The sequence below is a fragment of the Cynocephalus volans genome, chromosome 1, assembly GCF_027409185.1.
Source record: "Cynocephalus volans isolate mCynVol1 chromosome 1, mCynVol1.pri, whole genome shotgun sequence".
In the NCBI taxonomy this organism is placed as follows: Eukaryota; Metazoa; Chordata; class Mammalia; order Dermoptera; family Cynocephalidae; genus Cynocephalus; species Cynocephalus volans.
In genome coordinates, this window is record NC_084460.1 from 32,574,116 (window position 1) to 32,600,222 (window position 26,107).

The 26,107-nt window shown below is 35.4% G+C and overlaps 1 protein-coding gene and 1 pseudogene across 2 annotated transcripts in view; one reads left to right on the plus strand and one right to left on the minus strand.

The window, feature by feature from the left end:
• SAMHD1 (SAM and HD domain containing deoxynucleoside triphosphate triphosphohydrolase 1) overlaps window positions 1-26,107 on the minus strand; it is a 68,250-nt gene that overhangs the window by 27,896 nt on the left and 14,247 nt on the right. For both annotated transcript variants that reach the window (XM_063090593.1, XM_063090584.1), the window contains exons 5-13: window positions 21,571-21,686; window positions 18,445-18,515; window positions 14,192-14,347; window positions 12,770-12,870; window positions 12,541-12,649; window positions 11,624-11,715; window positions 10,409-10,524; window positions 2,702-2,841; window positions 1,556-1,636 (exon numbers count right to left, since the gene is read on the minus strand). In XM_063090593.1, the coding sequence (XP_062946663.1) occupies window positions 1,556-1,636; window positions 2,702-2,841; window positions 10,409-10,524; window positions 11,624-11,715; window positions 12,541-12,649; window positions 12,770-12,870; window positions 14,192-14,347; window positions 18,445-18,515; window positions 21,571-21,686 (982 nt within the window). The remainder of the gene's footprint in view (window positions 1-1,555; window positions 1,637-2,701; window positions 2,842-10,408; window positions 10,525-11,623; window positions 11,716-12,540; window positions 12,650-12,769; window positions 12,871-14,191; window positions 14,348-18,444; window positions 18,516-21,570; window positions 21,687-26,107) is intronic.
• LOC134373115 (L-lactate dehydrogenase B chain-like) lies at window positions 9,684-19,862 on the plus strand (annotated as a pseudogene).

A 26,107-nucleotide genomic window follows, 5' to 3' on the forward strand; every position in this document is an offset into this window, starting at 1 on the left:
CTCTGAAAAAAATTTCCTTCAGGAAACAAGAAAATGTGAGAAAGCCATCTGGCATTCTCATTGGGATACAAGAAGATACTGTGCCCTCTATGAAAACAGGTGCCAATAAATTTTAATTTTTTCCTTTGTGTGTGTATGTAGGCAACTTAAAAAAAATAACTGGCATATATTACTTTTGTGATCAAAAAAGATTTAAATCAATTTATATACAATGTTCTACCAATTACATGACCACAATTATATTAAAAATATTGGCAAAACATCACAAAGAAAACTTAACAACTTGTTTATAATGTTGGCTCTATAAGACCACAGGTGATTTTCTTCCTTCCTTCTATTTTTCTGTATTTTCCAAGTTTTTATAATGAATATGTACTACTTTTGTAAAGGGGAGAGGGTGGTTCTTTTTTTTTTTTTTTTTTTTTTCAATTTTTTTTTTTTTTTTTATTCAGGGAGGTTGAGATATCAGAGGGAGACAAAACGCCACAGCATGTTGAGGCAAGGCAGGAGGGCAAGCTCCAGGCTCCAGCAGCCTGTCTCGTCCTCTTGGGAAAGGGCCTGATGACCAAACACCCTGCTCACTTCACTTTGGGATGCCCGACCCCTCCCTCCACCAGTTTCTGTTTTTCCTCCCCACACCCTCCCCAAAGGTAGAAAGCATGACTGGGCTGGGCTGATAAGGCTTCTCCTTCCTAACGCATCAATCATCCGGTCTCAGAAATTTGGAACTGTTGGGACTGATGGGCAATGTGGGCCCTCCGTTCACAAACAAACCCTCATTGCAGGATGGGGTCAACCACAGGGTCTGATTCAGGTGCTTCATTGTCTGTGAGCTGTTGAGGAGGGTCTATCCCTGTGTCTCACATGAAGAGCCAGGTATGGTGACCAGGTATGGTACAGTTTTCTTAAATGGGATTGCTCTATACCTCTTTGTGCATCTAAACATTACTACAGTTCATTACAGGAAAACATGGCCTGTCCCAGTGGTGTCTGGCAGGGAGCTGCGTGTATGTGGATAGTGCTAGTGTTTCTAGGGTTGGGGTTTTTAGTGTGTTCTTTATTTTTATTTTATTTATTTTTTTTAAAGTGTGCTTTTATATACAGCTTAAGCCAAATAACATACTTAAATGATTTTGACAACTTTTGAGTCTTTAATTCCAATGGTGAAATTGCCACAAAGCTTTAGCAGAGAAACATCAATTTCTAGGTCATTATTATTTGTTGGAAATTTTTTCCAAATGTTATTGATTGCACTAGTGTAATTACAGTCAGCAAACATTTGTTGAATGTGGATTATGTGTCAAACATTATGCTATGAACTAGGAATATAAGGAGGAATCGTCAACAGTTACTAATTACCACTGAAATTAATTAACAATTATTTTATACCTATATGCTGCGGTGGTTCTTAATTTTAAAAAATTCTTCACTTACTGTTTAGAGTGCAGTGTTGTAGCACCAAGGTTCAGATCCTGTACCAGCTAGTCACCAACACAAAAACAAAACCAATCAAACAAAATTCTTCACTTAGTATATTATTGGGCTAACTACTTACATCCACTATGAAATCTTCTGCCTTCAGTTCAGTGTCTGGTTTAGCGTCAGCAACCTCTTTTGGAAGGCATTCATAGTCATCCTGGAGAAGACAAGACTTCCCATGTTAGAACCCTGGTTTTTCATATTAAGTGTTTCTGCCACAGACAGGTTCCCTCTTTGAAAATGGCACTTGACTAAAAAAAAAAAAATGCTTAGAGATACCCCTAACAAATATAGCTCCTACCTATGCCATCCTTTAAACAAATAGAGCAATTTTCATAACAAAATTTCACATTTTGAAAAAAAATGTTGCATTCACCTATTAGTTAAACAAAAGGAAGTAAAGTATAAGTCAAGAAATTATTATGAGGTAGGGTGTGATTATCAGTATGACTCATGTTACAACTTTCTGACAAAGAGAAAAACCTTCAACAAACAGGGGAGCAAAATAGATATTTGAAGCCTGGCCGGTTACCACCGTTGATTTGGAGCACAGTGTTATAACACCAAGGTCAAGGGTTCAAATCCCCATACCGGCCAGCTGCCAAAAAAAAAAAAAAAAGAGAGAGAGACTTGAACAAAAGAAGACAGGCACGTGCCTCTGGGAGAACCTGATAAACTGTGAAGGAAGGAAGTAGTTAAAACAGGTCATCAGAGTCTCAATGAAACTCATGCAGGTACCTTATTTTGAGGCCCCTTTCCCTTATATTCATTTTTCTTTTTTTTTTTTTTTAAAGATGACTGGTAAGGGGATCTTAACCCTTGACTTGGTGTTGTCAGCACCATGCTCACCCAGTGACTGACCATCCCTATACAGGGATCCAAACCCATGGCCTTGGTGTTATCGGCACCACATTCTCCCGAGTGAGCCATGGGCGGGACCCCCTTATATTCATTTTTCCATGCTTGGATCTAGTCAAAATTTGAGGCGTCCTCTTACTTCCTGGATGAGAAAGCAACTGTGCTTCCATGAGCAAGTTACTTAATCTCACCCAAGCCTCAGTTTCCCCATCTGTAAAACAGGCCCAAGAATACTGCATTGCTATGAAGTTTAAATGAGAATAAATGTAGAGTTGTGGTACTGTGATGAGTTAATGGTTTCCTCTTGGAGGACAGAGACTGATAACCTTTCACTACCAGAAAGATGCCTGGTAATTCAACTCACCTCTCCAATCTTTGTTTGTCCTGTTGACTGGACTTCACCCACATACTTGTATAGATTACGGTATTCAATCTTTTTTAAAATCTCTCGTGCTGCATCCAATTTTGGATTAGTAGAGTATAAAATCTCCAGAAAAACGTTATCTGCCAATTTGATAAAATTTCTGTTATATTACAATGAAAACACAAAATTTAGACTTATATACTGCTGTACTCCTGAAATCATTTCAAGAAGCATTTCATAAATGTAGGCACATTATAATTTTAGCAATGTGAGAAAAAAATTTTTTAAAGACTAAGGTGAAAAATCCTTTTAAAAATGTTCCAGTAGGGTCTGGCCAGTTAGTGCACTTGGTTAGAGTGCGGTGTTAAAACACCAAAGTCAAGGTTTTGGATACCTGTATCCACCAGATGCCTAAATAAATAAATAAAAACAAACAAATAAATAATTGAATGAATGAATGAATGAATGTTCCAGTCAATGTCTCGGTTTACTTCAAGGTAATCCAATGAGTGGGGAAAGACAGAGATTAAATAAGACAGCACTGGAGTTGATAACTTTTGAGCTGGGTGATGGGTATGTAGAGATGTATTTATTGTTGTTTTGTTTTGAAAACAGAATGATCCTTAAGTATTTACAAACAAAATTACGTCTAGGATCTGCTTCAGAATAGCCCAGTGTTTGACAGGAGTGGGTAAATAAGGCAGATGAAGCAAAATTGCTTTGTGTTGATAACTGTTGAAGCTAGGTGATGAGTACATGAGATTTTGTAAATTTCCTCAATAAAAAGCTTTTTAACATTCCATCCCACAATGACAGTAAAAGGAATTTTTTTCCTTCCCTTCTTCTTTTGTTTTCCTCCAATTTTTTATTGTGAAAAATTAAAAAAAAAAATACCCTTCACAATTGTTACCATTTTTCTACATATGCACTCTCTCCATATGTATCTATGTGCACATTTTTGATGAAATATTTGAAAACTGCAGACATCAAGACCCGTGACCCCTAAATACGTCAGCCTGTATTTTCCAAGAAGAACGTTCTCCTGGATATCCACAATCACACCAAGAAATTTAACCATGATAAGAAATATTATCTAACATATAGTCTGTATTCAAATTTGCGTAACTATCCTAATAATATAACTCAGGGACTTTTGTTATTGGGTAGAGAAACCAATCAAGTATACGAATATTAGTTTTTTAGTATTTCTTAATCTAGAAATGGAATAATTCCCCTTTTTGTCTTCATGATGTTGACATTTTAGAAAAGTTCAGGCAGTTGTTTTGTAAAATGTCCCACACTTTGCACTTGTCTGATTGTTTCCTCACTATTAGATTCAGGTTAAACACTTTTGTCAAAAATGCTATGTAACGGATGTGCCCTTCTCCATTCATCACATCAGGAGTCACATAATATACTTTGCTACCATTATTGGTTATGTTAAATTTGATCAGTTGGTTAAGACAATAATCCCCAGATTTCTCTATTATAAATGCATTTTTCCCCTCTGTAATTAACAATCTGTAGGGTGATACTCTGAGACTGTAGGGTTATTCCAATAAGCTTTCACCCAGTGGTTTAGCATTCATTGATGATTTTTGCCTTAATCAACTCTTACGTTTTGCAAAATGAATTTTATCAAAATACCTTTTTCCTGGCAAAATAAAATATTAGCTGCCTTATGTTATTTGTACCACAAATTTGTATATATGTATATATATAATTATATGTCACATAACGTTCTGGTCACTGATGGACTATATACACAACAGTGGTCCCATAAGATTACAATGGAGCTGAAAAATTCCTATTGCCTAGTGACACTGTAGCTATCATGTCATAGTGCAACATGTTACCTGTTTGTGGTGATGCTGGTGTAAACAAACCTACTGCACTGCCAGTCATGTAAGAGTACTGTATAGCAAATACAATTATGTGTAGTATGTAATATTTGGTAATGATAATGCACCGCTGTTACTGGTTTATGTATTTACTATACTGTACTTTTCATCATTATTTTAGAGTGTACTCCTTCTACTTACTAAAGAAAGGTTAACTGTAAAACAGCCTAAGGCAGATCCTTCAGGAATTATTCCAGAAGAAAGCATTGTTATCATAGGAGATGACAGCTCCATGCGTGTTATTGCCAATGAAGACCTTCTAGTGGGATCAGATGTGGAGGTCGAAGACAGCTATATTGATGATCTTGACTTCGTATAGGCATAGGCTAATGTGTATGTTTGTGTCTTAGTTTTTAACAAAAAAAAATTTTTTTAAGTAAAAAAATAAATAATTTAAAAAATAGAAACAAGCTTTATATAGAACAAGGATATAAGGAAAATATTTTTGTACAAATGTATAACATGTTTGTGTTTTAAGCTAAGTGTTATTACAAAAGAGTCAAAAAGTTAGAAAAAATTAAAAAGTTTATAAAGTAAAAAAGTTATAGTAAGCTAAGGTTAATTTATAATTGAAGAAAAATACTTTATGAATTTAGTGTAGCATAAGTGTACACTGTTTATAAAGTCTGCAGTAGTGTACAATAATGTCCTAGGCCCTCACATTTACTCACTGGCTCACCCAGAGCAACTTCCAGTTGTGCAAGCACCATTCATGATAAGTGCTCTATATAGGTGTGCCATCTTTTATCTTTTTTAATGTATTTTTACTGTACCTGTTGTATGTTTACAAATGTTTAGATATTCAAATACCACTGTGTTACAATTGCCTACAATATTCAGTACAGTAACATACGACACAGGTTTGTAGCCTAGGGTCAATAGGCCATACCATATAGCCTAGGTGTCTAGTAGACTATACCCTCTAGGTTTGTGTAAGTACACCTATCATCGCACAATAATGAAATCATGATGACATATTTCTTAGAACATTTCACCATTGCTAAGCAACATGTGACTATATTCCTCCCTATATGATCTGTGGTTAACACATTCTTCACTCTTAATGATGCTTTCTGTAAACTATCTTTCCATCTTCAGTTTTCATTTTTTCTTCACATATTATACTCACAGTTTGAAAAACAGAACGATTTCATGTTAAAGTAATAAGACCACAGTTTTCTAATCTATGTCTTTATCTGCCTTATTCCTGGCTGAATTGATAGAATGCTTCCCCCCATCACAGAATCTCACTTCCTACCTAATCCATGAGGTTTATCTCAGAAGGCACCTTCCTGTGAAGTCTTTCCTAACCCATCCGAATCAGAGATGTGAATTCTTCCTTCCTTCGAACCACATAGAACTCTACTGATACGGTTCTTCTGCCTTTCATCTCATTCTACCAAGTAAGAGTTTCTGGGTGGATTAACATTTACATTTGTGGTGGGTAAGTATGTAGAAGAGAGTCATAAGATAAGTATATGACTGCTTTATAAGAAAAAATGCCTGACTATTTTCCAAAGTGGCTGTACCATTTGTATTCCCACCAGCCATGTATGAGAGTTCTATTTGTTCCATATACATGTTTTCAGAAAAGAATTGTATACAAAGGTAGAGGAAATTGCTTGTCTATCAAATTTAAAGGCTAAAATATCACTCTGATAGCAAATATTTCACTCTGATAGCAAATAGTGTAAACAACATTCAATCTGGGAGTCTGAATATTTGGTTTGAATTTAGCTTTGCCATTTATTAGTATAAGTTATTTTCCTTCATTTGGCTTGTTTTTTTATTTGAGGAGTTTGAAGTAGATAATCTCTAAGATCCTTTTAAATTTAACATTCTGTGATTCAAATTTAATTAAGGCATTTTGGTATGGGGGGCTTGCAGAGGAGGGCATGGGAGGAGTATAGTCCACCTATTGCTTAGGAATATTGAGGGATAAAGAGCAAGGTAAGAAACTGGTTACCTAAACCAGTGGCCATAACATTTGCAATGCTTAAGACAGGTACATCCAGATGACCTGTAACATTTAGCAAAAACAGGAATTTAGGAAGCAGAGAACAGATAAACTGTGGCATTCACACGATAGACTACAACTTAGCAATAAAAAGTAATGAGGGCTGGCTGGCCAGCTCAATTGGTTAGAGCACAGCCTTTTAACACCAAGGTCATGGGTTCAGATCCCTATACCTGCAAAAAGTAATGACCTACTGATACATGCAACCTGGATGACTCTCAAAAACACAAGGCTGAGTAAAAAGAAGCCTTACACAGAAGGGTTCACAGTGCATGACTCCATTTATACAAAAGTTTACAATAGGCAAACAGTGGTTACTTCTGATTGGGAAGAGGCATGAGGGACCTTTCTGAGGGGAAGATAATGTTCTATGTCTTGCATTTGTCCAAATGCTAGCAAACGGACAGTTAGGATTTGTACATTTGTACAAATTGTGCTAGCAAATGTACAGTTAAGATTTGTACATTTGTATAAATTGTATGCGAATTTTATATCAAAAGAAAAGATCAATTAAAATAAAAAGTATTATTGAACTCTAGGTTAATACGCGTGCTGAAGGATTCAGGGTAAAGTGTACTGATATCTGCAATTTAATTTGAAAGGTATCAAAAATGAGATGGATTACCAAATTGATGGGGGACAGTAAGTGACAGATACGTAATAAAGCAATTTCAGTAAATGTTAGAATTTAGGTGGTATGTATATAGGTGTTCACTGTAAACTTCTTTCAACACCCGTTTGTTTGTTTTCAATGCTTCTCAATAAAATGAGGAAAAACATTCAAAAAAACAAACAAAAGAAAAGGAAGTGAAGATTTTTAAACAAAGATAAGGTGAGTTGACTGCTGGAAAAGCAGCAAAGGTATTGAAGGCCCTCATGTTCCTATTCTTTCAAGGTCATGTAGTTAAGAAAAATAAGGATTATGTGACTGCTCAGAATAATACATAAGGAAGAATATTATCCCTGTCTCAAAGCATGTAAGCTGTAAAGACTGTATGCTCGCTCTCCCATACTCTGGCAGATAAAGCAAAAATGTGACCTAATACCTTGTCTGAGATTTTCGTTTCTAGAGCAAATGATGAAAAGAGGCAAGGAAAGTTTAGATCAGTGCTATTCAAAGTGGAATCTGAAGGTTAGTGCTTGTCCACAAATTGAGTGCCCTAGAGAGGTAAATACAGCAATTGATGGTAAGTGCTGAGAAACCTCTATAGGAGTCTGACATTACTACAGTATCCAAGTATTAGAACCTTTGTGGTGAGCAAGAGATGTGTATAGTTACGCACAATAGGACCACATTAAAATGTATATTTTAATGTTAGTTTGTTAGTTAACCCAAAAGTGTAAAAAATCCAAAATTCATGTCTTTTAACCAAAAGATAGTTTAAATGTCAATATAACTTTGCAGAATAAATTGTTAGAACTAGCTTCTTCTGATGAAGGATTGAAGATGACTTTTTAAAATACAGCATCACTTGCTTAATTATGAATAAAAATTACAAATAAATATCCCGAGTTTGCTCAGATTGTTTTATTTATTTATTTATTTATGAAATCCTCATATCCTCTAAATTGATCACTAAGGTACCTGAAATAACAGAGACAATGTTTTCTCTTCAGTTCAAGTCCAGGAAAATTACACTGTAAAGTGTATTTTAAAATAAGCCAGAGCTTATCTACCCAGAAACAGCCCTTAAAATAAACAACAACAGGAAGAGGAAAGTAGTATGCTACCATTTAAAAATGTTTGACGTACTAATGAAGAACAAGGTAAATGTAATTTTGAACTTTCATTATAAAAATGTAATAAACCTATATTAAGTACTATAGAAACACTGATTTCTTTAGAACACTAAACACATTTGGTAAGACTTACAGAGGTGATATAAGACATGCCAATTTAGATCAAGCATACCAAGGTAAGATTTTATACAGAGAAGACTAATATTGCTAACTAGCTTCATTCCCAACACACTGCTGTGAACAGAGCCTTCGTGACAAGGAAAACAATCTGGAATCTGGATCTGTACTATGTGGGCACAAATGACATAGCCCGGGCTGAGAAATTAGAGAGGACCCTGAAGTCAGTGTACAGAGATGGGGCCAGGTTAATGCTCAAATTGTTTTAAAATCTTTTTCCTTTCTTATCAATATAATGATGGGAGGCTAGTTTACCTACTATGATGTTATTAAAACAAAACATAGAAACAATTTAGACATACATTATACCCTGCAAGTAACTTTGCTATCAGTCTAACCTACATTAGATAAATTAACAAGCAAGAGGCAAACTCAGGTGTCATATTATAAACCTTAAATATTGATATACACAGTGTCCTCAGTATGCACAAAGACATTTAATATGAGGAATCACTATTTCACTTCTAATTTTTGGCTTAGTTCTGTTTGGAAAATGACTAAAAAATTAAGTGTTATAGAGATTCTCAAAAAAAAAAAAAAAAAACCCCACAAAAAAGCAAAAAACCCCACATGTAATAGGGATTCTCTATATTAATTGCCTACATGTATATATATTTTTTTGACTGGTAAGGGGATTGCAACCCTCGGCTCACTGTTGTCTGCACCACGCTCAGCCAGTGAGCTAACCGGCCATCCCTTTATAGGATCCGAACCTGCGGCCTCGGCGCCACCAGCGCCGCACTCTCCCGAGTGAGCCACAGGGCCGGCCCTACATGTATATTTTTAAGAATGATATGTATAGCTTTTGTACTTTAACTTAAAATTTTTTCTTTGTTATGTTTCTCTTGATTATATCTATTGAAACATACTGTTAAATCTGTCAGGTTGAATAATAAAAATTTGGGCTTGTACATCCTTCCCCCCTTCATTTTTCTAGTAATTCATTTTTACCATATTTTACAGAAGTATCAAATTGCGAGGGATTGGAAATTTTAAAATTGGTTCTTCAAAGATAGCTTGAGAAGAACTGGTTTAGATTTCATTCTGGCAGTGTGCTGCAAACGGAATCCAGCAACGATGGAACAGCAGTACCCTAGGCCGAACAGCAGTACCCTAGGCCATTCACTGGGCAGGAAGCTGCTTTAAAATGATTGACTTAGCTGTGCCTTAGGCCACTTGGCCTCTTGTTTTGCCCATTTTCAGAGCCTCCATCCTTTCCACTGATTCTGTAAGCTGTGTGATTGCTTTCTAATTTTATTTTCAGTTAAAAGAGTTAGTTTCATGATTTGCAACTAAGAACTCTGACTGGTACATTAATTTTTGGTCTGCTTCTTTTGCTTTACTATTTTTATTTCTCAATCTACACTTTCCCATACTAAAGACCCAGCTGCCACACCTTCACTTCTCTTCCTTCCTTCCTCCCCTAAGCTGAAGATTTTGTTTCTGCAGAGGTGTGGAGAGATGTTCCTGGCATCCTGTGCTTTGCAATGAAGATAATGTTAAAAGGGCAAGTCAGTTTTTATGTATTAGTCTGGTATTAGTCCAGGTTTACTATAAATTAAGTAATAGTGAATTTTGGGTACTTAAATGCCAAGTGTATACTAGGTGCTATGCCTCGTTTAACAAAAAAATATATGCTAGGTATCATTACCCCCAGTTTATAGATGAGGAAACTAAGGTTCAGAGAGGTAAAATTACTTTATCAAGGTCAGCTTGTTAGTATAAGGCACAAATAAATCTCAAATCCAAAAATACATAACAACTTAGGAAGCTAAAATACACTTAAAAGTTTAGAAAATAACCCATTGACAATCCAGAGATAGTTTATACTTTATCTGAGATGAATCATCTATGTTACCTTCTAGTTCTTACCTGTCAACTTAGTGAAGGCTTCCATGTCATCAATTGCTGTAGAAATGTGATACTTTTTTCCTTTAGCACCTGTAATCTCTATGTAGGGGTCTGCTTTGAGGAGAGCATCTGTAATCCTAAAGACCATTTTGTAAAAATTTATGCTTATGAGAAACTTTGAATATTTCTTTATGTCTTATTTAAGGAAATCTTTCTACACTAGGGAAATAAAATCTTGAGGTACATAAAATCTAAAGACAACTGTTTCTCAATCATACTAAATAAGTACACGGTTATCTGTGAGCACAATGCTTATAGTGTTCCAGGCACTTTTGCAAGTCTTCAGATACATTATCTTATTTAATCTTTCTAATAATAAAATATGTATAATCAGTCCCAATTTTACAGATGCAAAAATAAAGTAATTTTCACTTAACCAAGTTAGGAAGAAGTGCCAGGCTTTGAACCTACATCATTCTCCCTGAATTAAAAAAAAAACAAAAAAAACTACTCTTACCAAATTTATTAATCATTCAAATAGGTGAATGTATTCTAACTAGTCTGCTCATGACAAATGATAGGCAAAAAATAGAAATGAAGATAAATTTCCTCAACACAAATGTAAAAATGAATGTAAGAAGTTTATAATAAATCAATGTAAAGCTATTTTAGAGATATGGAATTAAATTGACTCACACCCAATTTTAGATAACTCCTCATGGGGTCTTTGAGTCACATAGAAACTTGACTGCCTGGTTCTGACTGGATCAAGAAAAAGAGGTGAAATTCCTATCAGTTTTACTATTGGTACTAATTTTAATAAATATTTGACAGAATAAAGACAGTCATTAAACTTATTTCTTATAATTAATTTTTGTCATTAATCTCAGTATCAATTTATTCATGCTCTACTTCCCATTATCTTGATGACTAACACCTGGTACACTAGTGCCTACCTGTGCAGAAGTCCTGAGTCATTCCAGCACTGCCTCTTCATGTCTAGCCTAAGCCAGTTCTTCTTCACTTCCTCTACCCCCTTTATCCATTTTCTTCCTCTTTCTTCAACTGAGTTTACTTTATGCTAGATTTTGTTTAATTTGTTTATGAAAACGATTTTAGATTTATTCACTTAAAATTCACTTGAATTTATCCAGAAGTCTCAATTTGACCCACGTATGATACTCCAGCAAAGCATCATGGAACATTTTACAAGGAAATAACAATCAAATTTCTTACATTGCATCAACGATATTGCCAACTTTGTGTTGATAAGCTCTACGGTGTAAACAGTTGCGTGTGTGGAACATGTCATAAACATTTCCAACTTCCTGCAGGAAAACACGGAATGAATATGAATGTGAATCAGATTATGTTAACCTTGTTCATAGACGAGGATATCAGACAAGGAAAAGGGATGATGGCAGACAAAAAAGACCAAGTGCAGGGGCTACTTCGTTAAAACTCCTGAGCCTACTGAAAAATGGGGAAGCAGATTAGTAAATCTACTTGCTGGTTTGCAACTTTCATTCTTAGCAAATTAAAATCTCTTATGTGTTCTAACTCTGTGACAGGTTCTGTTTTAGGCATCTTAAATATATCTTTTAATCCTCCCAATAACTCTAGGAAATAGGTACTGTTCTTGTGTTCTTCATTCTTGACAGAAAGACTGTCCATAGTACAATACTATAATACTCTTTAGTTACATGACTGTCATCTAGCAGGGACTTAATGATTTCAGTATTTTAACCATTATAAAACACTAATATGATGATTAAGAATAAGACTCTGGAACCAAACTTTCTGGGCTGAAATTCCAGCTCTGCTACCTATTCATTGTATGTTTTCTCTGTGCCCAAATTTGATTACCTACTGAATGGAATTATAGTACGTATTTCACAGGGTTGTGAGGATTGAGGTGATCTATCTAAAACACTTAAAACAATGCCTAGCACAAGATCCAATAAATGTTGATTTTCATTTTATTATTATTTAACAATGCAGTGGAAGTGAAGAGATCCTTAAGATACTTACAAATGCTAAGCATTAAGTAAAGAGATTGACAATTTACCAATTTTTCCAAATTATTGTATGGTTGATTCCAGACTCCAGACCAGGAACTACACTCTTGTTCTAATTTCCCCTACATAGCTTACCTTTTCTCTAGTACAAATATACTTTCTATTATCTACTTCACAGACACGGGCAAACTTAATAAAGCGGTCATAATCAAAATTATTTTGGATTCCAAGATGATGGCAGTCCCTAGAAAGATTCCAAAGCAGAGAGAGAAGATTTTTCAACACAGAAACTGTACCTTAAATACTACCACTAATTTTACATAAGGATTATTATACCACCTTTTCTGAAGTGTTCAGTGCATACCTGGCAAAATAATCCCATTTGTCTACATCAATGCCATTTCTTTTATTAGCCACTATTTCATAAAGGAAGCTTTTCTCGGTAGAACGTCCTTTATATGGCCACTGGAAGACAAAAAAATCCATTGAAAGTTTTAGGATAGGCACCAAATCTATTTATAAGCAAAGCAAAGCAAAGCAAAGCAAAGCAAAGCAAAGCAAAGCAAAGCAAAGCAAAGCAATTCAATTGTATTAATCTGCAGGTAACAGATACAAGTGACTGGGAATATGAGATAAGATGGAAGGTTCTACTCTTTCCTTCTTACACTTGATTCCTAAACTGGTAGAAAGAAAAAATAAATGGTAAAACACAGGATATCCTATTAATATTAAGCCTACTTGTGCCATTGAAAGGATCCTAACTCTGTAACACTTCCCACAACTAACAACTTTCTGGTTTTCTTGGTTTAAAAGTTTTTGTTTGTTTTTTTTTAAAAACAAGACCTAATTTTCATTTTCATTTTATTTTTTTCTCATTAAGAAAAATTTTATTTATTTTTTAAAAAAATTTTATATATGTGCTCGCTTCGGCAGCACATATACTAAAAAAAAATTTTATATGGTTTTTTCAATTTTTTATTATTTTATTTTATTTTATCAATATACAATGTAGTTGATTTTCGTGTCCCTTCATCGATTCCTCCCTCCCCCTCCCTCTCCCTTCTCCCACCCATCAACATCATATCTGTTCACTTATTTTAACAAGTCAAGATCTAATTATAAAGTAATAAGAATGTTCCTTAAATGATAATGCTTGAATTCATGCATTAAAACAGTACTATCCTTCAAAGTAGACATATACCTAGTCTAAATGATATGCACTGTTCAAAGCATTTTTAGAGCTCCAATTTTTTGGAAATAGGATATTTGTTGCAAAACCCACCTTTTTTAATCTTACATCTTACAAGTAGTTTTGTATATATTTGAGGTAAAAATCCTAAAAATCTCTGGGAAAATTATTTTGCAATTTAATTTAAAAAATACAAAAGATGAAAAAGGAAATAAAACAGATTTCCCTGTGAACCGGCTCCACTTTTTTCTAGGCCTTCATATATCTAAATATTTCAGATATGTTCATTTTAACAGATAAACAAAACATACACTTTTACATTTCCAAAGTTACTTTAAGGCTTCTATGTAAAATACTGCATACGTAGTCATTAAAAAGGGATTTATATATATTTTTAATTTCGGAGTAACTTCTAAAGAATTCAGTTAAGAGGGAGAAAAAATATAAGCTTTTAATTTTTTGCATTAAACAGTAGAAATATATAACAAATTTTATCGTTTAGCCTCTAAAATAGACAAATGTGTACCTCTGACAGAATCAAGAAAAGACTAGATGAAAAGTACCAATCAGTTCAAATTAAGTTGTTTACAGACTTACCAAAGAATCTTTGATGGGTGAATCAAGTGGTCCTGCAATTAGTTCCTTGATAAAGCAAATATCTTCTTCAGGGATAAGACCATAGCGCTCCATGACAGCTCTGAGTCCATTAGAATTAACTAGGTACTCAAACATCTTAATCGAGCCCTGTTCATGCTAGGAAAAGTCAGCACAATATGGTGTATTATAGACTCCAGCCCACTGGGGGCCCTGATTATCAAAATTATTCTTGATTCCAGATATTCTGAGATAAGTTTCTACTGCATGTTAATTATCTAGTTTCCAACTACAATTTTGCAGACATTTAAAAAAACCTGTCAAGTGCTGGCCCGTGGCTCACTCGGGAGAGTGTGGTGCTGATAACACCAAGGCCGTGGGTTCGTAACCCTACATCGGGATGGCCAGTTAGCTGACTGGGTGAGCATGGTGCTGACAACACCAAGTCAAGTATTAAGATCCCCTTACCGGTCATCTTTAAAAAATAAATAAATAAATAAATAAATAAAAATAAAAATTTTAAAAACCTGTCAAATTTGTCAATATTTTACTTGTCTACCTTTTATAAACCATGTTCATTATTTCATAAATATATTTAATGCATTTTATGAGATATAACCATTTACAGCACATGAAAAAATATTACCAGGTCATACAGATAGAATTCCATTTTAATGAATATTGGTATAAAATTTAGTTCTATTTTTTCATCAGCCTTAGACTATGGGTAGTTAGAAGCTATGTTAGTACTTCCATCTAGTGGTGAAAAGGGGTAACTGCAAACTTGCCAGTAAAAACAGAAGTGTATCAGAGAAGTCAAGATCCGGGCTGAAATCCGAAATCACTCTCTGTTTGCTCATCTGTCTGTGCTCACTCATTCACAATCAATGTCAAGATCAAATAAACACTTGAAGACATCTGCCCTCTCCCAGGTCTTAACAAAAACTTACTCACAACGAAAAACAAAACTTAAATGGTCCTATAACTATTTTAAAAAATTGAATCAAGGTACATGTAAGTATAAAAATGAAAAATAGTAACTTTATAGTGGAGAAATTTGGCAGACACTACCTTAACCAGGTGAGCAATGTTAGCATCACCAGTAATGGCTCAAATAGATTTTATATGCCTGCTGATATGATACACCAACAAGAATACAGCACTTCTGTGACATTCCGCCAAAAATGCATAGACTGAATCTGTGAGGAAACATCAGACAAACTGAAACTCAAACTGAGGAGCATTCTACAAAATAGCTCACCTGCTCTTAAAAAAAAAGGCAAGGTCATGAAAATAAGGGCTTAAGAATTATTCCATATAAAAAGAAACTTAAAGAGAAATGGTAACTAAATGTATTATTCTGGATCTTGGACCAGGGAAAAAAAGATTTTCCCCCCATTTCCATAGGGACAATTGGTAAAATTTGAAAGAAAGTCTGTGAATTAGAAAATAGTACCACATCCATATTAATCTCCTGATTTTGATAATTGTACTGCAGTTATGTAGGAGAATGTTGTTCTTAGGAAATACCTACTGAACAAAAAGCTATATCTACAAATTACTTTCTAATGGCTCGGAAAAATATTATATATGGAGAGAGAGCATGTTTAAAATCTAGATTAAAGGTTTATAGGAATTCTTTGTACTATTTTTGAAATTTTTCTATGTGAAATTATATCAAAATTAAATGTTAAAAAAATTGAATCCATAGTATAAAAAGCATTCCCCTTAAAATTAATAATAACATATGGCTGACTTCTGTGATATCTTTTATTTAGCACTTTACTGGAGATCCAAGAAGCGTGGAAAAGGAAAGAAGTAAAAATAAAAGGTATAAGAGTTGAAAAAGAAGAAAAACACCTTACTTCTTGCAGATGCAGAGACTGATCTACATCAAAAACTCAAAAGAATCTACAAAGTTTTTAGAATAAATAGGGTTTAGCAAAATAATACTTTCAAATAAATAAAAGCCAACTATTTGTGAATGTACTAGTGAAGAGAAAAATTTAAGTTTCAGAAAGATTGCATGGACAATAATAACTAAAATTATAAGAAAATCAAGAGTAAATATAAGAAAAGATACGTAAGACTTTCATGAAGAAAATTATAAAATTCATAATGGAAGAGTAAAGGGCCAAAGATACTCCTATAAAAGAACAAGGTGTGAACAGTTGTCCTACCAACTATCAAAACTTATTATAAAGGAAAAATAATGAAGAAAGTGTAGAAAAGAATAGAATCCAGAAAGATTCATCATATATGGGAAGTTAATAAATGTTGGGGTTGATATTATAGATCAGTGGGGCAAGGAAGAACTATTCAAGAAATAATTGTCCATATTTTTAAATAATTAGATTTCTATCATACACACACAAAAAATAAATTATACATGAGCTAAGAATTTAAATGTGAAAGGCAAAATATTTCAAGAAAAAGACTTGGTAATGGCTGAGTAGATCCCATTACAGCAAGGCTGCTATAGAAAACTATAAACTCTGGACAACTCCCTAATGAGAAAGATCAAAAGCAAGCCGATGTTAGATGAAGTCAACACCTGGAAGAGAAAGGTAATGGGCGATATTCCAGTTTTACGGCTTTCAGCCTGAGGGCAGGCCCCAAGGCAGCAAAACTGGTGAGAAACTATGCATTTCACTGTCTTGAAGAACCAGAGTACATCAATAATATTTATAACTTTTGTTTCTCAAAAGGCATTATTAAAAAGTGAATTGGCAAAGCCAGACACTGGGAAAAATATTCACAAAACATACATGTAACAATATATATAAAGGATTCCTACAAATCAATAATAAAAGAGCAAGCAAGTTTTTTAAATGGGTAAAATGTTGAAAGAGCTCTTCACAAAAGATATATCAATAACAAAGCACAAAATACGGAAATGGTATTCAACATACATTAGAGAATGCAAATTAAACCACAAATACTATCTGACACTCCTTAGGAGGGCTAATCTGAAAGACCAAGTGTTGGTGTGGCTGTGGAGCAACTGGAACTCTCATATGTTGCTGGTGGGAGAATTAAATGTTACAACCACATAGGAAAATTGGCAGTTTCTTATAAAGTTAAACATGCATCTACTATATGACCCAACAATTCTACTCCTAGGCATTTACCTAAGAGAAGTGAAAACATATTTTCTACAAAAATCTTTTACAATAATGTACATAGCAATCTTATTCATAACAGCAAAATGCTGAAAATAACTCAAATTCCATCAAAAGGAGAAAGGATAAATTGACTTATTTATACACTGGAATACTCCCTCAGCAATAAAAAGTGATCAGCTACTAATGTATGCAACACGAACAAATCTCAGAACCACTAAATTGAGTTAATGAAGCAAGACATAAAAGTACAGACTATATGATTCCACTTATATCAACTCTAAGAACAGACAAAACGAATTCATGTTTCTAAAAATCAGAAGGTCAAGATGGGGGGAGGAGTAGGAAATGCCTGAAAAGGGGCACAAGGGAATTTTCCAGGAAGATGAAAATGTTTTATATTTTGACTTGCATAATGGTTATATGAATGTATATACTTGTCAAAACTCACTGAACTGTACACTTAAGACCAGTACAATTTATTGTATATATATTCATGAAATAAAGAAAGAAAAGAGAGAGAAAATAGTAGTTGACATATAAGAAGCTTTCAATATATATTAATATCCTTTTCTACTCCACGTTCCAGAAATAAAGTGCAGTAAAAACTGGTTGGCCAACCTAACTTTACTTCTCAAAAACTGATTCCAAAAATATTGGTTAACCAGCTGCAAATGCCTAATTATTAAGTCGTTCATTTAATATATATGACGAAACCTGGCTGGTAACAGTTGTTTCCTGATCATACCAAATGAGTCAAAACCAGAGCTGGCCTTTTATTTTTATTTTACAGTAGTGTGATGGAGGAGAAAGAACATGAAATTGGCTGGGTTTCTATTGCTGCTTTGTGATTTTTGGCACATCAGTACACCTCCCTGAGCTTCAAGTTCCTTTACTTGTTAAAAAGGGAGATAATGATTCCTTCCTTATAGATGACTGTGAGGATCTAATGAAAAAAAAAATACACACACACACACACGCACGCACGCACGCACGCACGCACAAATGAAAGTACCTGAAAACTGTAATGAGGAAGTATGTACTGTAACACAGCAGTGAAACCAAACAGATAATTTAACTAAATTATCTGCTTGAATAGTCTTTCTTTTGACAACTGAATATATGAATACATACCTTCCATTTGATCTCTGGGCGAGCAAGTGGAATAAATCTTCCATCAAACATATGAGAAAATGGCCCGTGACCTTAAAAACAAAAGCAGCCTTAGAATAGGAAAAGTGTTTGTAAATTGGTAAATCTTTTTAGTTTAACTTATATAACAACAGAAATTAATAATCTATAAATACATCACAAAGGGACAAATCCTTCCTTCCTATTTTCTAAAGCAAGAGAACAGGAAGCAGAACCATACAGGAAAATAAGCTCCCCATAGAGAGGTCTCTAACCACCAGAGCTTATGTAAATCTCATGCAAAGGAGTTTTGTGAAACTAAAAGGAATGTTAATGCCAAAAACTTTTGGAATCTTCAGACTGAATATTTATGGATTAAAATAGCAGTTTAGCCTTGCAGATCCTGTGCTGGAGGAGACGCACGCAGCAGACATTGTCTCCCTCTCAGGATTATTATTCAGCGCTCTGCAGAGCCCTCTCCTCCTGTGCACAATGGCAACTCTTAAGGAAAAACTCGTTGCACCAGTTGCAGAAGAGGAAGCAACGGTCCCAAGTAATAAGATCACTGTAGTGGGTGTTGGACAAGTTGGCATGGCATATGCTATCAGCATTCTGGGAAAGTCTCTGGCTGATGAACTTGCTCTTGTGGATGTTTTGGAAGATAAGCTCAAAAGAGAAATGATGGATCTGTGTAGCACGGGAGCTTATTTCTTCAGACACCTAAAATTGTAACTGATAAGATTACTCTGTGACCGCCAATTCTAAGATTGTGGTGTTAACTGTGGGAGTCCGTCAGCAAGAGGGGGAGAGTCGTCTCAATCTGGTGCAGAGAAATCATAATTGTGGTGTCCAACCCAGTGGACATCCTTACATATGTTACCTGGAAACTAAGTGGATTACCCAAGCACCAAGTGATTGGAAGTGGATGTAATCTGGATTCAGCTAGATTTTGCTATTCTATGGCTGAAAAACTTGGCATTCACCCTTTGGGAGAACATGGCGACTCCAGTGTGGCTGTATAGAGTGCAGTGAACATTGCAGGTGCTTCTCTCTAGGAACTGAATCCAGAAATGGAAACGGACAATGACAGTAAGAACTGGAAGGAAGTACATAAAATGGTGGCTGAAAGTGTCTATGAAGTCATTAAGCTAAGAGGATACACCAACTGGGCCGCTGGATTAAGTGTGGCTGATCTCATTGAATCCTTGTTGAAAAATCTATCCAGGATTCATCCAGTGTCAACAGTGGTGAAGGGGATTTATGGCACTGAGAATGAAGTCTTCCTGAGCCTTCTGTGTATACTCAACGCTTGGGGATTATCCAGTGTTATCAACCAGAAGCTGAAGGATGGTGAGGTTGTGCAGCTCAAGAGAAGCGCAGATACCCTGTGGGACATTCAGAAGGACCTGAAAGACCTGTGACTACTGAGTTCTAGGCTGGTAGAAATTTGAAAACTACAATGTGATTAACCGTGAGCCTTTAGTTGTCATACATGGATCACAGTTTGCTTTTATTTTTGCTAATATGTGAATTCGGGCTCACAGAATTAAAACCCATGCTTGGTTTAATGCTTGCAATAGGAGCCCTTAATCAAATAAAATTAACTATTGCAGTGTGCTTCTTAAAAAAAAAAAGAAAGAAATAGCAGTTTAAAACAATCCACTGGGGTACAGGAAGAAAATCTTAGAACTTTATTTTATTACTCTCAACCATAAAAGCATTTACCTTTATGTAAATTTGATAATGTACATAGTATAGTTTATAACAAATATACACATATTAGGGCTGTATCTTGGCATTTTTGCTGGTGATGTGGACAATCAAAAGTGCACATCACTAGTTTCTTATTCATAAGTGATTTTCAAGTTCTACAACATTTAAGGGCCAGCCCGTGGCTCACTTGGGAGAGTGTGGTGCTGATAACACCAAAGCCATGGGTTCAGATCCCTATATAGGGATGTCCGGTTGGCTCACTTGGGAGAGCGTGGTGCTGACAACACCAAGTCAAGGGTTAAGATCCCCTTACCAGTCTTTTTTTTTTTTTTTTTAAGTTCTACTACATTTAATAATTTGAAAGTTTGTTGAGCCAACTCTGATGTCAGAATTTCTGTAGTGGAGAGGGAACCCACTTGGACAAGCCCTGGGCCTTCTCCCATGTCAGTCTGTATGTAAAGGCTTATTACTGCAGTATTCAGTCTCCGGGGGACTGGCAAAGGTTTCCCAATGATTCTCTCTCAAAATACCAAGAATCTGTTAAATTTATCATTTAGGGGGTGATGTTGGTCCTACTGAAATCTCCAGGGGGAGATAAAGTGAGCGCTGCATCCCCTGTAAGTATCTGGTTGCCCCGAGGGCAATACACAGACTCTCAAGGTCCTTGAATATTTAAGAATAAACTACAAGGATACTGGTAAAAACTCTGCCGATTAAAGAGGCCAGGGACAGTCCCTTTTCTCTTCTTTTTTGTCAAAGGAAAAGAACGATATTCTTCTACTTGGATTTAAGTGGCCCAAGACCTTACATGGGCTAGGGAAGAAAAGAAGTTCTCTTAATCTGTTAATATACTAGGGCAGGTTAGGTATTCTAGGTACAAGAAAAATGAATTTGACAAAGTCACTGAAGGAAAAATGGCAATTTTATTCACAAGAAGGATAAAAGAAAAATCTAATTCACATCACCCTAAACAGAGTAGTAAGGAAATCTCACCATCAGAAAGCCCTTTCATATAACTTGGAGCAACATGGGAAATTCACTGAAAGACTATCAGAAAATGAAATAACAATGCTTTAGGCTTATGAATCATTCTAGGAAGAAGCAATGGTATATTTATATTAATGTCAAGTGAAGAATTAAAACACAACTTCCATATTTCTTTTGATCTGATTTTTAAATTTCTTTTTTTTTTTTGACCGGTAAGGGGATCGCAATCCTTGGCACGGTGTGGTCTGCACCCTGTTCAGCCAGTGAGCGCACCAGCCATCTCTATATAGGATCCGAACCCGCGGCCTCAGCTGTACCAGCACCGCACTCTCCCAAGTGAGCCACGGGGCCAGCCCTGATTTTTAAATTTCAAAGAGGAAACATATGGTATGATCTTATACAACAACTTTGGCTCTTTGTACAGCTTACCGAGATCATGACAAAGCCCAGCGATCTGAACACAGAGCATATCTCGTTCAGTTATCTGCAACTCTGGTTGTTTTTCACACAGTGAGCGAACTAGACATCCTGCTAGATATCCTACCCTGCAGAGCAAAAAACAAAAAGTCACTCTTCTGTTTGAAAGATGAGTATACTTCTGGTCCTTAAGTACATCAGCTTGTTTTCTTGAACATTCTAATATATCTCTTAGGCAACTTTACAGAATAGTCTATGTCAGAACTAGGCAGAAACACAAACAAACAATCCCCAAAGCAGAACTTCTTTCTCATTACTTATTAGGGAAATGCCAATCAAAACCACAATGAGATGCCACCTCACACCCATTACAATGGCTACTATAAAAAAAAACAGAAAATAAGGGCCAGCCCATGGCTCACTTGGGAGAATGTAGTGCTGACAGCACCAAGGCCACGGGTTCGGGTCCCTATATAGGGATGGCCGGTTAGCTCACTTGGGAGAGCGTGGTGCTGACAACACCAAGTCAAGGGTTAAGATCCCCTTACCGGTCATCTTTAAAAACAACAACAACAAACAAACAACAACAACAACAACAAAAACCCCAGAAAATAACAAGTGATGGCCAGGATATGAAGAAAACAGAACTCTTGTGCTCTGTTACTAGGAATGTATAATTGTGCTGCTGTGGAAAACAGTATGGCGGTTGCCCCAAAAATAAAAAACAGGATTACCATCTGATCCAGCAATTCCATTTCTGGGTATATACCCCAAAGAACTGAAAGTATGGTCTTGAGATATTTGTACACCCATGTTCATAGCAGCATTATTCACAACAGCCAAGAGGTGGAAGCAACCCAAGTGTGTCTATTGACAAATGAAAGGATAAACTAAATGCGGTACATCCTTAAAAAGGAAGGAAATTCTGACACATGCTACAACATGGATGAACCTTGAAGACATTACGCTAAGTGAAATAAGCCAGTTACAAAAAGACAAATGTACGATTTCACTAAGATGGGGTACCTAGAGTAGTTAAATTCATAAAAACAGAAAGTAAAATGGTAGTTACTACTAGGGGTTGAGGGAAGAGGAAATTGGGGAGTTGTTCAATAGGTATATACAGTTTAAGTTTTACAAGATGAAGAATTCTGATGATTGGTTGCACAACAATGTGAATGTGTTTAACACTATTGAACTGTACACTTAAAAACAGTTAAGATAAATTTTATGTTTTGTGTATTTTATCACATCTTTCAAAAAAGCAGGAATCTCTGGCTTTGTAACATTTACAACATAGATTGAAGATAAAGTGCCTAACAAATGTTAAATGCATCTGCAGCAGCTCCTCTGCGAGTAATTCCTAAATGAATACAGTGTTTTTCTTCTCATTTGAGTTCTCTGCTCAAATTCCACCTATTATATACAGACTTTTCTGACTTCCCCCAATCCTCCTTAATCAGATATAGCTGTTCTTTTAATTTTCATAGTATTTCATTTATATCTTTTAGTATACCCATATAGATGACCTCTGTGCGTTGTTCATTTTGTATTATGGCTTCTTATCCCTCCTCTTAAAGAAAGTGTACACCTTGATGACTTTTCATAAAGCAAACACACTCATGTCAGGACATACGGAGGAGACAGGAGGCACCCAGCACTACAAAAGCTCCCTCGTGCCGTTTCCCAGTCTGTACCTTATCCATTATCCAGATTTGTATAAGCATCAATTAGCTTTGCATGGTTTTGTACTTTGTATAATGGGTCTGTATAGTATGTACTTGTGTCTAGCTTTTACTCAGTGTTATATTTGTGAGATTCATCCATGCTGCAGAGTTTATTATAGTCTCCTTTTCATTATTGTGTACTGTTATAATGAATAACTATACTACAATTCTTTTCACTACTGATGAACATTTTTATTTCTAGTGTTGAAGTATTACAAATAATATTGCTATTTACATTCTTTTACATGTTGTGTATAAACTTAGGAGTGGAACTGTTGGGCTACGGGGCATATGTTCAGTTTACAAGTTGTTTTCCCTTAATTTATTTTTGAAAATAAGAAACCTACAACAAATAGCAAGAATACTAAAATGAGTATCACATACTGTACATTTACCTAGATTCATCAATTGCTAGACTTTTGCCAATTTCTTTTATGTCTATATATACCTTTTCTTCCTGAATCATCTGAGAGTTGGTTGTGGACATGGTGATAGTTTACCCCAAAGAGCATCTCTTAAGAACTAGGACATTCTTCTACAAACAACACAATGATCACACTCAAAGTTTAATTCTCATAGAAGAGTATTATCTTATATAGTCCATATTTAAATACCAACTGTCCCAGTAATATCCTTCATGACTTTAAAAATAATTTGGATATAGGGTTCAATCCAGGATCATGTATGGCATTGATTTTTATGTCCCTTAGATTCTGCTCATCTAGACTTCCCTAGCCTAGTTTTGTCTTTTATTACATTGATATTTTTGAAGAGCTCAGGCCAGTCATTATGCAGAAAGTCCTTCCATTTGGATTTGTCTGAGTGCTGCTCATGAGCAGAGTCAAGGTGAGCCTTGTTGGGGGAGCACTCCACAGGCACTGCTGTGTCTTCCTCGGCACCTTGCCAGAGCCCATAGATTGGCCTTGGCCAGACTTCTGGTTGTAAGATGGTTAAGATGGTCTTGGCCAGACTTCTCTGTTGTAAAGGTAACCTCTTCCCTTTTAATTAACAAAAGTAGTCTCTGGGGTGACACTTTGAAATTGTGAATATCCAGTGCCCCAAAATACATACATACATATGTAATTTAATGTATATTTTTCATTGAGGTGATATTTACCGAACATAAAATTAGCCATTTTAAAGTTCAGCACCATTTAGTGTGTTCACAATGCTGTGCAGTCACCACTCCTCTCAAGTTTCTCTTTTTTTTAAATCTTTTAATTAATTAATTTTTAAATTTTATTTTGTCGATATACATTGTGGTTGATTATTGTTGCCCCTTACCAAAACCTCCCTCCCTCAAGTTTCAAAACATTTTCATCTGCTTCCCATTCCCCGCTATCCCTAGCCCCTGGCACCTCCAATCTCGGTTCAGTCTCAGTGGATTTACCTATGTTGAATATTTCATATAAATGGAATAATACACTATGTGACCTTTGAATCTGGCTTCTTTCACTTAGCATCATGTTTTCAAGGTTCACCACGTTATGGCATGTGTCATTACTTCATTCCTTTTTAGGGTAGAATAATATTCCCTTGTGTATATACCACAATTTGTTTATCCATTCATCCACTGATGGATATTTGGTCTGTTTCCACTATTTTGGCTATTGTGAATGACCTAATTTTTTTTTACCCAGTAGTTTTAGCATCCACAGATTCTTCCCTGAATCAGTTATTACTATGATGATTATAAAATGAAGATTTTATATTTTTGTCTTTTCTTCTACATGTATTAGATGGAATTCTCCTGTGAAGACAACTTTAAGAGAGTGTGTGTATGTGTTTACAGTATTAATTTCAGTATGATCTTAGGGGTCGGTCCTTTTTTTATTCAGTATAGACAATTCACTTGTTATTATTCATTATTATGCTCCTATTGTACCACAATTGCCAAGTGAGATTCTCAAGCTGATCCCTGTTTCCTTTTACATGTCCCCATCAGTGCTGTAAGTCAGTGGTATTCTTGGGTGGTTTGGATATATAACAATTGTTTATCAACATGCTCATAATTGCTGTGATTGAAATTTTAGGTTTCTGTGGTCTATTTCTTTGTAACAAACTATTCCTTTTTCTTGTTTCTGTATATTTCTTTGATACCTGTCCCTCTCCCTTTTTCTTTTTTTTTTACTTCTAAATTTTATGTGCTCTCAGAACCTAGATTATCAAACTTAAAATAATATCCAGGTTAAGGGTTACTAGGTGTGAGCTGCTGCCCTGGAGTGGAGATGGGAGCTAGGCTTGGTGCACCCTGTTGGGGCTTGGGAGGAGACTGTGGTAAACATCCCAGAAGCTTACCAGGTTTTGATAGTTGAGGCCATGGACCAAGTTTTCCTATGTGGAGCTATTTTTGAGCTAAATAAAGTAAGCCTTTTTGGGAAACTGAAAAAATTAAAGTAATATTTCAGAGTAATAAGAATTTGAGGTGAAATTCCCTATCCTTTCCTCCCATAGCTGTACAGTTGTGGATCACTCTGCCTGGAAAAAAAAAAATCTTTGGATCCCCTTACCAGCCAGCAGCACCCCCCGCCCCCGCTAGAAATCTGTATTTATATCTATACATATTTTTCTTCTCCCCATGAACTCTAAGCTCCATGAGAGTAGAGATAACTGCTATCTTGTTTGTGGTTGGTCAGGACCTAGTAAGCGTTCAGTAAATATTTGTTAACAAATGAAGATCTGTTCATACAGACACATATATTCTGGCTAATTAAAAATGCCTCTAAACAAAGTAATACACTGTACTTCATGAAAATCTAGAAAACTGTTTAGTTCTTCCCTGTTCACATCCTCTTGGTTTACACATTTCCTAATAGGTAAGA